General features: G+C 42.4%; 1 protein-coding gene across 1 annotated transcript in view; it reads left to right on the top strand.

Annotated features, from left to right (window-relative positions):
* Positions 1-11,110, top strand: part of emsy (EMSY transcriptional repressor, BRCA2 interacting) — a 34,168-nt gene extending 23,058 nt beyond the window's left edge. The window contains exons 14-20 of the mRNA XM_056285005.1: positions 452-662; positions 1,317-1,484; positions 2,089-2,244; positions 5,061-5,221; positions 6,002-6,580; positions 6,776-7,192; positions 9,240-11,110. Coding sequence (XP_056140980.1) covers positions 452-662; positions 1,317-1,484; positions 2,089-2,244; positions 5,061-5,221; positions 6,002-6,580; positions 6,776-7,192; positions 9,240-9,434 — 1,887 coding nt within the window. The 3' untranslated portion in view covers positions 9,435-11,110. The remainder of the gene's footprint in view (positions 1-451; positions 663-1,316; positions 1,485-2,088; positions 2,245-5,060; positions 5,222-6,001; positions 6,581-6,775; positions 7,193-9,239) is intronic.
* The last annotated feature ends 5,911 nt before the right edge of the window (positions 11,111-17,021 follow it).

Raw genomic sequence — 17,021 nt, 5'->3', positions numbered from 1 at the left:
ATGAAAATTTAAGTCAAAACAGTGTATGCGATCCAACTTAAAATGGCGATGGCGGCGTGGTGGTGTTCTCTCTTGGGCCGACAAACCGCCTAAAACGCAGTGTTTGAGCATTGCACAGAGTAGTTCGTCTATTCATTAGTATGAACCATTGTGTGTAACTCTTTTTTTTATTATTGTTAATAGGCTTTATGGAGGTTGGTTCATAAGTACGGGCATTCATAGTTTGGGCATTCATAACCAGGGGAATTCCTGTATTTAATGATTGGTAGCAGTTTAGCACATAATAAACAAAATCTCACATCAGTGGCCAATGAGGCATGAGATCATTGTTTAACACCAGTGATGCTGAATGATGTCTAAATTCTGTTTTAATTTGACATTGGTTTTTTTCACCTGCTTTGGTTAGTTTGAAAAAGAAAGAGACACGAGAGATGATTTCCTTTCTTTCCAGGTTCTTATTAAGCCCAAGCCAGTCTTCCAGACGGCAGTGGTGAGTGAGCAGACACGACAGCTGGTCAGTGAGACTCTGCAGCAGGTGTCCCGCGCCTCCGACATGGGACAGAGTCAGCCCTCTGGGCAGGATGTGTCGACTAAGGATGAGTCCAACAACCTCATAGAGAGCAGCACGTCGTTGGTGGAGGGCTCCCATAGTAGTGCCCAAGGTATACCTCTATTTTGTATGGCACAAAGGAAGAAAATAGCTGTTTGGTTGTAGACATTGGTAGTGCTATGTTTTTTTTCTCCATCTTATAAATGCATAAAGGGGAACACCACTAAGATGGTCCTTTTTCATTATCTCCTCTTTCAAAATTAAATAGTAATTCATGATTGGTGTGTGTATGTATGTATGTATTGACAGTTGATGATGAAATAACCAAAGGACATTTTGCTATTTCAGAATTGTCTTTGACCCATAACAATTAGCCTTTGTTAAATGAGCCACTGCGTTTATTTTGTTTCAGCTGTGATGTCATTATCTTTTTTGCAAAATTTGAGAAATTCGACACAATCCTATCCTGGTAGTCTACTTCATTATATTATCACTTGGTTAACAATCCAAGTGCGACTACTGGCAACTGTTAATCTCCCCTAATGAGATGTACATGAAGTGTATGTCTATACTTTCATAATTGATTAGCAATAAGGTTACTATTGTCTAAATAATGGCAAATGTACAGTCATTCTTTGTCTTTATTCAATTGTTTAGAATGGCTGAGCTTTTAAAATAACATTCTAGGACTGCATGGTGTGGTAACAGAGTAATATATTTGATGGCTTGTTTTGCCCCCCTCCCCCCCGCAAACACCCAAACCAAGACTCTCAAACTGTAGTGCACGTACTATCCACCAGAGAGCAGGATTGGACTGAGCAGGAGGTATCTGTGGAATCCAACCCCACTATCATCTATCAGGAAGTGTCTGCTGGGGAATCCCAGTCAGCCACTTCCACCATCAAAGCACTCCTTGAGCTTCAGCAGACAACAGGTTAGATGGGTTGCCATGTAACCTTTTCACACAGCAGATATGAGTGAATTTAGCAGACATGGAGGATGGGCCAGTAAAAAAAAATCATCAAACTAGTTACTGCAAGGGGGTTGGAAGCTGTGCATTACAATATGTTGTGAGAGCATACTACTCATAAGTGATGGTCTGATAGAGAAGCTAGACATGGGGCATGATTTTATTTTAATGATGTGATTGTTTCGGACCAAAATCTACTAGTGAACTGTCATTTGGCTGTTTATATTAACAGTTGAGTCCCCTTGTTATTTTCAATACAGAATATCACCAGTTCATTGCATGTTACCTGCTCAGTGTTATAACTGCAATCTTAACACAATCTCAGTGAATACAGTGCATATCTCCCATATATGTAATGCCTGCAAATACTCTAGTTGTATTTTCACTACTCAGCCTGTTCTTCCAGCTCTGTATGTTGAAATGCGACTTCCGATGTTTAGTATCTCTTGCATAGAGTTCAATGTGACACACCTACTTAAACTCCTCGTGGCCATCAACCATCATGAGAAAACTTGAAAATAATATGTTTTGAAGATCCTAGTGACATCAGTGTCTACCTTCCTAAAAGTGAAGGACAAAAGTGAGCTGAGACCCAGGCAACACACCATAGACCTGAGCCAGATGGCAGTGCCTATCCAGTTGGCCCAGGAAAAGAAACTGAGCCCAGAGTCACCCAGGCCCTCCACATCAGAATCTGAATCCGGCACCGAGTATGTCACAGAAGGTATGCCCCTTCAACATAAAACTTAATTATACTCTGTACAAGATTAGATAGGTATATCATTGTTCAGAATAGGGTTGGACACTTCTTTTGGGGCATTACTGCTGTAATAGTAAGTATCACAAATAAATATTGACTGTAAAAAATGATTAGGTTAAGAATCAATACATTTTCACCCTGTGCCCTTCCAAAGTCAACTATTCACTTCAGCAGTACGGAAGTTGTTTTTTTTTTCTCCCCAAGAGGACCATTTTTGAATGTAACCCACTAAGGAAAATTGATAAAAATGCAGCATAATTAGAATATATTCCACTTTGTAATGTATTTTTTTCACAATGATACAATTTCTTGTATTATGATAAGCAAACACCCCACTATCCTGTTTGGAATCTAAAAGACAAATGCCGCTGAAACTCGTCAGATATGCCTAGTGAACCCCCCAAAAATGCATTGTAATTTAGAATAAACATATGCATGTCTTTAAAATCATCATTAACATATTTTCATAATGAAACTTAAAAGGGTGTTTTCCATCTTTGTGGATCAGGTGACTTATTTGGTGAACCACATATTTGTTTTTCCACTCCTTTTGTAAATTTTGTCCACATTGTCCTGCAGTAGATCTATAAAAGAAATCAGCGAACACAGGGCCATCATGGGAAGAAAGAGACAGTTGTGTGAATGAAGCAGACCATTTCCCTTTTTTGATTGGGCCTGTTGCACTGCGTCCATTGGTGGGCTGTTTGCATGATTTACAATATGTATGTTAACAGAGCCTCTGGGGTGCCCTGGTGGCTCACCAGGTAGAGCGTGTACCACATAAGGCTCAGTCTTTACCGCAGCAGCCAGGGTTCGACTCCGGCCCAGGCCCTTTGCTGCATGTCATCCCCTCTCTCTCCCTGCCTTTCCTGTCTCTCTCTATTGCTATCAAATAAAGGCGTAAGTGCAAAAAAAAAATCTAAAAAAATAAATAACAGCACCTCTGCCACTGTGATGTATGATAATAATGTTCTCACAAAAATGACCATCAATATTTGCACAAATTTGATCAATATCCATTTGGAAGTCACTGCTGGTTGAGCTAAAGGGAAAGGCATGTTCCCCTACTTTCCATGTGCAAATTCCATTTGCTTTGCGTGTTATATCAGTATCTGTTAATCATTATTGATAATTGCTTAACTCGTGGCATTTACGTCGAGATATCTTTTACGTATCTCGAATTTGTTGCATGAAATAAAATGTCATGGTTCACAAAGTCTCCCACGATCCAGAAACCTGAAAAGCCCTTTTGCTTACCATATATTTTATAATCTTTTCATATTATATATATACATATATATGTGTATGTGTGTGTGTGTGTGTGTGTGTGTGTATATATATGCGGCACGGTGGCGCAGTGGTTAGCACAGTCGCTTCATAGCAAGAAGGTCCTGGATTCGAGCCCCGGGGTAGTCCAACCTTGGTGGGTCATCCCGGGTCTTCGTCTGCGTGGAGTTTGCATGTTCTCCCCGTGTCTGCGTGGGTTTCCTCTGGTGGCTCCGGTTTCCTCCCACAGTCCAAATACATGTAAGTCAGGTGAATTGGCCGTACTAAAAAATTGTCCCTAGGTATGATGGGTGTGTGTGTGTCGGCCCTGTGATGGTCTGGCGGCCTGTCCAGGGTGTCTCCCCGCCGCCGCCCCCCCATGACTACTGGAATAGGCTCCAGCATCCCCGCGACCCTGAGAGCAGGATAAGCGGTTCGGATAATGGATGGCTGGATGGATGGATATATATGGGTGTGTGTGTGTGCGTGCGTGCGTGCGTGCACGCGCGTGTGCACCCTATGCATTGCCTTTGTGCACTTCCAGTTGACACCTATGTCCTATTGAACTTGAACCTAGTTTTTTAGCACTTGCTTACATTGTTGTCTCCTGACTAGAGCCTTGCTTGTGTTGTATTAACTCTCAGATGTACATTGCTCTGGATGAAAGCATCTGCTAAATGAAACTGTAACATCTGCTAAATGAAATTGTAACATATTAATTTATCTTTCCATTCACAAGCTTGCATTTATTCATTGTTGGCTGAGGATTTATGTACTGTACATTTTTATTCAAAGTCCGTTTTTGTTTGTTTTAAAAAATTCTTACTGAAAATTCTAAATTGGAAAAGAAATCTTTTTCTGGAAAATGTGTTTACAACAGTTATCATTTCTAATGAAATACAGTAAATATTCTGATAGGGCTGACCCGAATGCTTCGAAGCTTTCAATTGTTGGCATGGTAATCGACACCAGACTCGGTATTCCCCCCCACCCCCCACCCACCCCCCAACTGCGCGATGGAGCTGCAGGATGGCAAAAATAAACAAAACAAAAAAAACCGAACAGGACAATGGGTTACTATGGTGAAGTCCGTTTTGCCTTTTGTCTCAATAGCATAATAATTAATTACAATAACAGCGTAATGATAGCATGTGATAAAGACATAATTAATAACAGCATAACAGCAAACATGAGCATATAAGCTTCGTGGTAGCAAAAGTTTGAATACTTTCAAATATTTGCTGTCGAATACCAAGGCCCAAAAAATGGTATCCGGGACAGCCCTGTATTGCAATAATGAAATATCTAAATTTTTATGCTACTGCTGTATTTCACACATAGTTTGTTTAATGTGCAAAAAGTTTAATTAGCAGAGCTACACGCCCATCACCTAGTGTCTGTGCGACAATATAGTATATACTCCATAATTCATAGTTGAAAACTCCATATCAGCCAGCCCTTATTATATAATTTTTTCTAAATAGAATGACCTGACAAGGTTTTTCCTTGCACAGGTAAGGCCAGCAGAGTTGGGTTGCCCCCTAATGAGGAGGATGTGGTCATGTCTTCCAGCCAGCAGCAGGGGAAGGCTTACAAAAGCAATAGCCAGGTGACCCTGGTAGCCAAAGCTATTCCCACCTCCTCAGCAGCTCTGACTTCACACCTCAGCCAGATGGTGAGACCAAACACTTAATGAGATAACTAGCAATGACAAAATATATCACCATGACAGGGTTCTTGTGATATAACGCTGAAGCCTTTCTGGACATTTTTGGACCCCAAGTGAACTACGGCACAAACACTGCACATCAAAATTTTGAAGAACCATGACAATAATAATGATGCAGCTGTGGTAATAAGCTGGGTACACCTATTGGTTTCATAAATATAATATGTTAAGATTCTTGCACATCGGGCATTCTAAAGAGGCTTTTGTATAAGTTTTAGTGTGGCTTAGAACAAACATTTTTGTTGATCTTATTTGAAAATTGTCAGTGTTTTGAGTTTACTACTTACTTTTATTAATTATTATTGTTATTGCATATAAAATATTAGAGAAAACAAAATATTACTCATCGATTGATCAGAGTAGCCCAAATGTCACTTTAAAATACAGAAAATACAAAAAGATATTTTTGTTTATTTCCATACATTCTTTGCTATTCAATTTTACTTTGCGATTTTGATTAGAAAAAGAGTGCCCTTGGGTTTAGTTATAGTCAGTGATCAGTGTTGGCTATGTTTTTTAGTTATAGTCATGTTACTCACTTGCTCTCAATTTGATTCAATTAGTCTGAAATACCATGCTAAAACAGCTGTTTAATTTACCATTGTAATGGGTTGTTTAATGGAGTCAACACAGGTTCCAAATGAAGCACACAAATATAGATATACTAGACTGAGCTTCTCAAGTCTAACTGATAATATTAAGCAGTCTTTCTTGTTCATGTATCAGCCATCTGACAGCCATGGCAAAGTGGAGACCATCTTGGAGGCAGGGGAGCTGGAAGGTGACACCTTGGACCCCCAAACAGGCTTGTTTTATCGCTCAAGTCAAACTGCCGTGGACCCCCCAAAGCAAGCAACTCACACCACAACTCCCAAACCCCAGACCCAACTGGAGCCAGAGCAAAATCGGCATGGGTCCACCTCCACCCAGCTTCCACTGCCACAACTGCAGAGCAAACCCCAGACAAGCCAGCCACCCTCCTCCCCCTCCCCCTCCCCCTCCTCTTCCTCCTTTTCCACAACCCATTCGCTGACGAAAAAGCTCCCTAAACTATTAGAGCCGTCTCAGCCCAAGCCCCAGGCCCCAAGTCAGAGCCCCAAGGAGCGACCCTCATCTGCATCAGGCCAGGTAGGGGGGAAAGTTGCCACCCCAAGTACACCAACGAAGCCCCTGTTGACACCCCAGCTCCCTAAACTCCAGCAAGCACCCACATCCCACCACAGGCCCATCCACACACCAATGTCCCAGCCACCTCCACTACAGGCTCACCACCCTATCAGCACAGAAAAGATTGCCTCAAGCCAGGTAACTATGTGTGCTGTGATGTCCTAAAAGTCTACTGCATTGCCTAAATAATTTAATTTTACTTTCATGAGTCTGTTCATGTTTGAAAGTACATGAAGCATTAATAAATTAATCACCACTGTATGGGGTGCTATGACTACCCAAGTTCTTTGAATTTCCAGTAGCCAAACCTCCACTTGAATTTCTTTAATACAGCAGCCAATCATCACACAGAGTGCCACTGTTACCAAGATCACCTTTGGCAGTGCCCACCATTCAGCCCCAGCTTTCAGCAGTGGAGAGGCCACCGCCAAGCTGATTCCTGAGTCTAGCTCAGGGCCCTCCAGCAACAAGCCTTCCGTGTCGGACATCCTCAAGATCTCCATGATGGAGGCGGAGATCGACCCCAGCACTGAGCCTATGGTGGTAGATTCCTCCAGTGACTGTGGCTCCCTGGGAAAAGCCCTGGAGGTTGGAGTCCAGGCAGTATCCGGGACACTTGGCTCTGGCCAGTTCATCAGCAGCTCCGGGACCTCTGTGCATCATTCCCACATCAAACCCCAACATGGTCAGTTCAGTCGCATGCAAGGCCTTACAGCTCAGAGAAACAAGGAAGACTTGGATGTCATAGAGGTGGGCTACTAACTGTAATTGCTTTTTATGGTGTCGTATTGTCCCCCCCCCCCCCCCATTTCTTGATCTGGCACTAACTTCAAGCAAGTGAACCATGAAAGACAACTGGTGGAGCATTTGGTGCCTTCACAAAATACCCCTACCGCTATTGACCTTTTTCGCATTTTTTCCCATTACTCCTCTGAATTATTAAATCATTTAAACATTTTTTTATTCCATCACTTACACAATAAATTTAAAACATTGCATAATCTATCTATATCTATTTTTCTATCAAATCACAAATTAATGTTTATAATGAAGAAAATAGAACTGTAGTCTTCCTCTTTTGGCTTGTTCCCCGTTTCTCAGGTCGCCATTGCGGATTTTTTTTAAAAAAAATTTATTTCTGATTTTTCCCTTTTTCTCCCAATTTACGGCCAATTGCTCCCTATTGTAATTCAAACACCCACCCTCGTACTGCATGCGTTCGCTAACTGCATCTCTCCGGCCGGCAGTCTCGAAGGAGACGTCTCGCCACTTTCGTGACAAGGCGAATCCAGGCCGAACCACTGCTTTTTCTGACACATACAGAGACGCATTCATGTGATGAACACAAGCTGACTCCGCCCCCCTCCCGAAGACAGCATTGCCAATTCTTGCTGCTTCATTGAATCCGGCCATAGTCGGATCTGACTAGACCGAGGCGCGAACCCCGGTCCCCAGTGGGCAACTGCATCGACACAAAGCCGATGCTTAGACCGCTACACCACTGCGGACCCTACCATAGCGGATTTTTGTCCTCCATAACTTTCTGTCTTGACGCACCCCTTTCCCACAGTCCAACCCTCCTCATGTCCTCATCTATCTGGTCTCTACACCTTTTCTTTCTTTTTTTTTTTTTGCCAGGTATTTCCAGGTCCAATGCCTTCTTTCCTATGTAGTCTATGCCTGCTCTCTGTACATGTCCAAACCATCTCAATATTGTCTCTCTCTACTTCTCATCCATTCCTCTGATCTTGAACGTAGCTCTCACTTCTCCATTTCTCTTCTGGTCTTTTCTAGTCACTGCCAAAAACCAATGCAGCATGTTCATCTCTGCTACCTGTAATGTAGATTCTAGCCTCTCTGTTGTTACCACTGCTTCCATGCCAAAGAGCATGGCAGGCCTAACCATTGATTTGTATACCTTGCCCTTTACCCTCAATAGCATTATTTTGTCACAAAGTACTCCAGCTACCTATCACCTTTTACCTTCCACCCAGATTGTGTCCTTTTCTTGATTTCCTTCTTACCACTGCCTTCTGTCTGTATTGTCAACCCTAAGTACTTGAATTCATTAACTTCTGGGACATCTCCTCCTAAGGTCAATCTTGGACTCTCTACTTGCTTATTTATACGCAAGTACTCAGTCTTTGTTCTGCTAATCTTTAGTCCTCTAATCTGTAGCACGTCTCTCCAATCTTCAAGATCTCTCTCCAACCTTTCCTTGTCCTCATTTGCTAGCATGATGTCATCAGAAAACATCATGCTCCATGGTGGCTGTTGCTTAAGATGTTCTGTGAGGCTGCCCATCAGTATCACAAACAGGAAAGGGCTCAACGCCAATCCTTGATGCAGTCCTACCTTTACCTCAGACTCACTTGTTGTTCCCACTGCACAGCGAACTACGGTCTTACAGTCCCTGTACATGTCCTGAATTATGCTGATTTAATTTTCTGCTACTCTCTTTGCTCTCAAGCAATACCACAATTCCTCTCTTGGTACTCAAAATATTCTATAAGCTGCAAAAATCTTTGTAATGAATGAAATAGACTGTACAGTGATATAGATCTATTTAAAAGTGTGTGTAGTTTTGATAACACTTTGCACAAAATCACACAGAAAGTGTGCTCTACATACTTTTTATAATGAGAACTGCTTGTTGTCTGCATCCAGAAAAAAAACAAAAAAAAAAACAGACGTATCTGATTAGCCTACCTGAAAGTGAAATAACTGGAATCCCTACCCTGGACAAGAGACACTCCGTACACATTCCCTCATCTAGTATCTGTATTTTTTTATGCAGGTGATCCCTCAGTACTCCATTTTGCCTGACTCAAGTCAGTCCAACGTGGTTGTGGAGCCCAGCGGCTTCCTGGAGATAACCAACTACACCAGTCAGCAGCTGGAGGAGGACAGCCCAATGGAGCAGGAGGTGGACAGCAGCAACGATGAAGCCACAGCAGCCAGCCCAGCAGAGGACAGCACAGACCGACCCTAGTACAACTCCTATCACAGTGCTGACATCACCGCCACAGTACATGTTGTACTGTTTATAATGGAATGGACTAGTGGTACTAAACATCATATTGCTTTCTCTTCATGTCAATCTGTCATATTTGATTAAAAAAACAAAAAACAAAAAAAAAGGAAAAGAAAAATGACCTCGTTAGTTTTCCCTTGCCAGATCAGGAAAGGGCCTCAGACCCACTGGACAATGACAGGTTGGCTGTTATTCAGTATAATAATAATAATAATAATAATAAATTAAACTTATATAGCGCTTTTGTAACACTCAAAGTCGCTTTACAATAAGCGGGGTGAAACAATACAACAGATAAACATAACACAAACATACAGGGGTAGGTGGGAAGGGGGGGCTACGAGAAGGAGAAGCGACAGCCACACATGACGCCAGCAGTACTCTCCTACTTAAACACATACAAAAGGGCAAGAAAAAAAAACCCACAACACTGTGGACCTTGATTTTCTGTAGGGGTTTACTCTCGTAGCCTAGTCCTCTCCTGAGGTATCCACTAGACAGTGGCACTATTTAACCCATAGCTGGGGGCTGGTTCGTGGGCATCAGGGAATATCCACACACCGGTGGGCCTGCGTACCACACGTCTAGGGGCCAGACCACCTTCGCGTCCCTTGTAGTTAAGCCAGGGTCCAAGGTGTACCCAGTTACCGTGTGTCGCCACGAGGAGGCACTACATAGGGCTTGCTGTTGGAGAGGCTATGTACTGGCAGGGAGAGACTTGCATGCGGTAAGTCTCTCCCTGCCAGTACATTTTTGTTTAAGAACAAAAATATTGTAAAATAATTTGATATGTTTTCCCAAACATCACATACAAGGTTTCTTATTGCCACTGATGAGCATAGGGCTGGATGTTAAATAGGGGAGCAAAAGGGAAAAGTTCTGTTTCAATTTTATCCCAGACAAGTTTTAGAGCAGCCTGTCAAAACATACTGGACAGAAATGTTAACAACATAGCTTGCAGGACTTTAAAAGACAATTAAACTTCCATGAAACTCATGACTTGGAAACCAGCTGAATACAGATGATATACCTAGCATTGTGCACTATGCCTAAGTGCATCTTTTGGACGATATGTTTAACCACTTCTGGCCACTGGTACAGTGTTTCCTGAGGCCTACGCTTGTTTTTAGGGTAGGGAGGCTTGAGACATTTCCCCCAGTAATTGTTTGGACAAAAAAATATCTTGTTGACCATGACTGTCCCATTGCAGAGGGGTGTGTTGTTTTAATGCTTTGGATGAAAACCCCTCTTCAATCTTTTTTTTTTTCAGTGAGCTGCGAGTTTTTAATGAAAAACACATTTGGGAATAAAGCAATGTATATATACCTTTTTAACAGTTGAATGAAGAATGTTCAAAATACATTTCTGAGAAGAATATAGAGCTGAATGGAGAGAGGGAAAATAAGGATAGAGTCTAAGATATTTGATATTATCCATTCTAACTTGTGTGTTGTAAAAAAAAAAAGATTTCAGCAGTTTACCACTTTTGTAATATATGTTCTGGAGGTCTAAATGTCAATGTGAGAAATTTCAAAGTATGTGTTTGTTTTTGCAGTTTCTTTTGTACCTTTTCAAACTAGAGAACTAGTTGAGAAGAAAAAAAAACATTTAATCTGCTTAATAAAACCAGCAAGTAGAAGACATTGGTTTGACCAGTAGCTTTATTGGGCACTGATAGGAAAAATGAATGGTGCCAATGAGCACTTTAAGTGAATAACAAGACGACAGAGTTGAGCGTTAAAATGTCCTCCACAATAATCATCCTGAAAGCAGAGGGTGGGAGTACATCTTTACATTTTGTGTGGCTAAAACAAACATATTAGGCGTCTGGGTAGCGTAGCGGTCCATTCCGTTGCCTACCAACATGGGGATCGCCAGCTCGAATCCCCGTGTTATCTCCGGCTTGGTCGGATGTCCCTACAGACACAATTTGCCATGTCTGCGGGTGGAAAGCTTCATGTGGGTATGTGTCCTGGTCACTGCCCTAGCGCTGCTGGTCAGTCAAGGTGCCTGTTCAGGAGGGGGGGGGGACTGGGGGGAATAGCATGATCCTCCCATGCGCTACGTCCCCCTGGCGAAACTCCTCACTGTCAGGTGAAAAGAAGCAGCTGGCGACTCCACATGTATTGGAGGAGGCATGTGGTAGTCTGCAGCCCTCCCTGGATCAGCGGAGTGGGTGGAGCAGTGACCAGGACAGCTCGGAAGAGTGGGATAATTGGCCAGATACAATTGGGGAGATAAAGGGAAAAATCCAATAAATAAACGTATTCTCATCAGTGAACAACAACCTAGTGAATCATCATTCAAGCAAGGGGGAGGTTACAACTTCGGCCAGCTGTGATACAAAAGTAAAAGGGTTTGATTTTCATCGAACGTAAACGTAAGCAATGGAAAGTCATCTCACATATTTGCATAGGCTTGAGAAAGTAACTATTTGTGGATTGGGTTACATCAAAAACATTTTTGGGTGAAAGATAGTAAACATATTGAACCACACCTTAGAAAAAAACCCATGATTATCTTTAAAGGCCCAGTGTCAAACAAGGGAACAATGCCAGTAAACTGTACCACACAGAATAAAAGTGCCCTTCCTAATTCTGGCAGTTTTCCCATGGTCTCATAATCATTTGGGTTGTAGATTCTGGACTGAATCGTTGAATAATTCTGTTGTATTGTAGAAATCTTGTGTTGACACTTTACACAAGAGTAGACAGGACATCCTCTTGCACCCGCTAGACCAAATTGTGATCTATAAACTCTCGGCTCTGGTTGCCCCATTGGATAATTTTGAACCACTTGCTGTATCATCATGAACGTTGTGTCCAAGTTTCACACAGACATGGTAAAAACTCCTTCTCAAATGTTGATAGAATAGAATCTTCTTTATTAGTCATGTTATACATTCATACAAATGAAATGTACTCTCTGCATTTAACCCATCCTAGCTGTGTAGCTAGGAGCAGTGGGCAGCCGCTGTGCAGTACCTGGGGACCAACTCCAGTTATTTCCTCCTATTGCCTTGGTCAGGGTCACAGACAGGAGTACCAAACCTAACATGCATGTCTTTCTGATGGTGGGAGGAAACAGGAGCACCCGGAGGAAACTCACACAGACACAGGGAGAACATGTAAACTCCACACACAACGGGCCTGGGGTTTGAACCCAGGGCCTTCTTGCAGTGAGGCAACAGCGCTAACCGCTTGGCCACCGTATTGTCATTAGCCATGCACACTCCTTAGTTCTAGTTGATTGGTGTGTGGTAGCCATATTGTTCATTTGACTGAAATGGCTTGTACATTGTAACGCTATCTCAAAACACAATTAGCTTTGAATGGTGGAAAGTACATTGTGGCAGACCGGAATGACCCAGAGGCATAAAACAGTTGCCGGTTTAACCTAATTAATGACTCAAGGATACACCGTGGAAATGTTAACTTCCTTCTATTTTACTGCTGCCTCTGACCAACTGGGATTGTATTGTACATAGTTTGCCACAAGTGTTGGTTGATAGAGAAATAATTCATGAGCACGTGGCATGTAGATATCGCTCAATGTTCAGTTTACCAAAACCTCTCAACGTGACTGAAAATCAGTACTTCACCAAATGCACCGCCGGTGTCACTCACAAACATGTTTTGTTTTTTGTTTTCAAATGTCAATCACCTGTTCTGGCATGTGTAAAGCATTCACACAGAAAAATGGGAAAGACATATTAGCACTACCCGGTGGCAGACCACATGTTTAAATGTATTATTACCATTGTGGTTTGGCAGAGAACATGAGTGCCTGATAGTTTTTTACACCTGTCTTTTATAAACAGAAACATGACAACATGAAAGCCGCATTGTTAGGAGCAGTGGGCAGCTGCAGCGCCCGGGGACCAACTCTACTTCTTCTTTCTATTGCCTTGCTTAGGGGCACAGGCAGGAGTATTGACTAACATGCATGTCTTTTTGATGGTGGAAGGAAACTGCAGCACCCGGAGGAAACCCATGCAGACATGGGGAGAACATGCATACTCCACACAGAAAAGACCTGGGACGGCCTGGGGTTCGAACCGAGGACGTTCTTGCTGTGAGGCAACAGCGCTAACCACTGGGCCACCATGCTGCCCATTGGAGCTGTTTTAAACAGCAGCAGGACCCCCCAACACATCCACATCTGTTCTGTGAAAGATATTTAACTCAGTAAATGACTGATAAATAACCAGGTAGCTATTACAGCCATGGTACAGCTGGCAATGGTCACTACTTCCTAACCAATTTTCTTCCCAAAGTCAAGTCAAGTCAATTTTATTTGTATAGCCCTAAAAAAAAAAAAAAACCTTTAACAGAGAGTAAAAATAGGAAGAAACCTCGGGGACAGTAACAGAGGAGGGATCTCTCTGCCAAGACGGACAACGTGCAATGGATGTTGTGTTTACACAACGTACAGAATACAAAATTGAAAGATGATAACAGAAATATAATGGAATTATAAGATATATGAAGAATATGATGAGGGGGATGCCAATCAGTGTCCAGATGCCACCAGAGCAGCCTAGGACCTGAGCCACGCAACCACCATCACCATGTAAACCTGGTAGGAAGACACATATACACAGGGGAGACTCACATCACACCATTCACATACATGGGAGAAGAGACAAAGAAATAACCCTAGTCACACATTGGAGTGACAGAAGGATATAACATTGAAACAGGATAAAAAAAATTAATGGATTTCTAATGTAATATCCAGATTCTACGTCTTAGCAAAAACATGTAATAACACTCTTGGGAGAGTGGTGATCTCCTCTGGAGGGCCTGTTCTGATATTCATTACATTATTATTATTATTTCTTTCACGTTTCCTGTTTTACATCCTGTAGAGCCGGGTCCAAACGATGGGCCTGAGGCACTATAGGGCAGATGTCATTGATTGACAGTACTCGTCGTAATATGTGGGCTGTTCCGAGTAGGGTGATCTTCTGGACTGCACTGATGTTGATGTTTCCTGGGATACGGTTGGTGAACTTTTCCATTCCCTTCTTCATGAGTCCTAGAGCTCCGATGACCACTGGTGTTGTTTCGGTTTTCCTTCCCCACATCCTGTTGATTTCAATCCCCAGGCCTTTGAACTTGGTCAGCTTCTCTGTGACTTTCACTGAGGTGTTTTTTTCGGATGGTATTGCCATGTCAATGAGCATGCACCGCCTTTGCTTCCTGTGCTTGATAACGATGTCGGGCTTGTTGGCTTTTATCTGTCTGTCAGTGTGGATGGACATGTCCCAGAGGATGGCGACATCATTGTTTTCAGTGACCGTTTTAGGCTGATGTTCGTACCACTTCTCAGTCGTCTTGATCTTGTAACTCCTGCAGATTATTATTATTGTTATTATTATTATTATTTTGGATTTTCCCCCCTTTTCTCCTTAATTGTACTTGGCCAATTACCATATTTTCCAAGCCGTCCTGGGCGCTGCTCCACCCCCTCTACCGATCCGGGGAGGGCTGCAGGCTACTACATAGTCTAGTCAGTTAAGGCAAAATGGCTGCAAAAAGTCATTCACATTTGAGCCTATGTTTTTCTGTTAATTTAGAGTCCAATAAAGAAAAAAATGCAAGGAGCCCAAAATTTTAGGTGGGGGAAGTCTCTGAAATGGCCACGCCCACTTCTTAGGCCTGGAAATCAGTATCTCGGCTCCTGAATGTCGCAGAGAGCTGATCATGGGCTCAAAAGAAGCAGAAGCACCACATTTATATAAGCATTATGAACAAACATATACCCCAAAACCTTTACTTTTTCAGATATTTTAAGAAAACTAATTTTTACTGGTCACGTTTCACGTATCAGCTCCTGAAGGTTGTAAAAAGCTATATTTGACATGAATCTCATTCGCTGCCTATGTTATAAAGCATGAAGCACAATACACACACGAATCATGAGTTTAGAAAATATCTTAGTTGTCTTCAGCTCCATGTCATGAGAATAGCAGTATCATACACAAGATATCTTAACCCAGGCCAGGTTGCAGTGGGTGGATCCGATCAGCCCCTTTATGCCATCAAGAAAATGATACAGTGGGCCATGGGGGAAGAGTTTTCTCATTCATACTTCGCGTTCATGGGTGGGCTGCACCTTGAGAAGGTTTCTCTTGTCTGTGTTGGGCAGTTGATAAAAGGAACTGGCCTTGATACCATCTTAACCTCAGCTAATCTGAATATCACAGGTCTGACAACTGCTGTCTGCGATGTGAATTCCATAAAAAAGGCTAGATACTGTATTCAACTCCTGGCTGTGGTGCTGGCCAAGAAGAGAGATGAAGCATTTCAGGCAAAACGTCTAGAGGACAACAGTTTGACTTGGAGTAACTGGGTGGCCAATGAAAACAGCCCCATGTTTCACTACTGGAACAATGTTGTTGACACAATCAAGAAGGTTCTTATCTTCATAAGATCCTTTCGAGAGGCAAACTTCATCATGATGATCAGTGCACTTGAGCAGCTCATTCCTCTTTTCTTTGCACTTGATCATACACACTATGCCAGATGGGCATCAGTGTTTCTTCAGGATCTCAAAGAGCTCAAATGGAGACACCCATACTTGTTCAAGGAATTTCTTTCAGGCTCTTTCACAGTAAACACCAGAGACAACCCATTCTCAAAGATTGCATGTGATCAAAAGCAGGAACATAACATAAAGGTCATCAAGTCTGACACTGGATATGTCGATATCATCAATCGGGAAGATCAAGAGTTCTTCAGGAAACTCGAACTTGCGCTACCCGAAATCCAGCGCTACCTAGATGAGGTCGAAGGTCAAGATCCATCACACGGGCACAAAGAAATGCTGGATTCCTTCAAGGAAACATTTTCAAGCCACACACTCAAGGTGTACCAGGGTATCCTTACCAACCCGTTCGATGAAGCTCAGTTCATGAGGTTGAACTCATCCATTCCCTTCCCAGATGTCATAAGTAAAGACTCCAGTTTTGTCTTTACAGTCGGCAAAACTCAGCATGACCAGTTTGTGCAGGAGCGAATTGTATTAAGTAAGAAGGATGTCAATGCAACCATCTCACGAAATGCCCTGAAACTCCCAAGTTCATGTGCAAAAGTCCAACTCGCTAGCCCTGCAATCAAGCCACCCAAAGGAACCTTTGCAAAGCTGAAGGAGGCCTGCAGATCAAGAGAAGAAGAGACAAGGAAGTTATTTGGTGGTGAATTCACAGGTGAAACTAATTGATATAAAGTCAGTTATTCAAATATTTTAGATGTTACTTAAGTCTTACCAGATTTTTAATACAGTGATATTCATTGATTCAATTTCACATTCAAGTTAATTGATTTGACAGTAAGCCCAAGAGTTACACTTAGCTTAACTATTCATTTCAATTTCAGGTTTACCCGACGCCTTGTCAACAAAGGATGGAGATATTTATCATAGCCAAAAGTCTCAAATTCTTAAGGACATCGGTGTACAAGTTCAATCTACATCCTCAGAAGGACTTGTGATAGATTTGTCTGTGCAAGTACGAATCATGGCAAAGTCTCTCACCAAAGG

The sequence above is a fragment of the Lampris incognitus genome, chromosome 8, assembly GCF_029633865.1.
Source record: "Lampris incognitus isolate fLamInc1 chromosome 8, fLamInc1.hap2, whole genome shotgun sequence".
Classification (NCBI taxonomy): Eukaryota; Metazoa; Chordata; class Actinopteri; order Lampriformes; family Lampridae; genus Lampris; species Lampris incognitus.
Note: the sequence above shows the minus strand (reverse complement) of the source record. Positions and strands in the feature narration are given on the sequence as shown.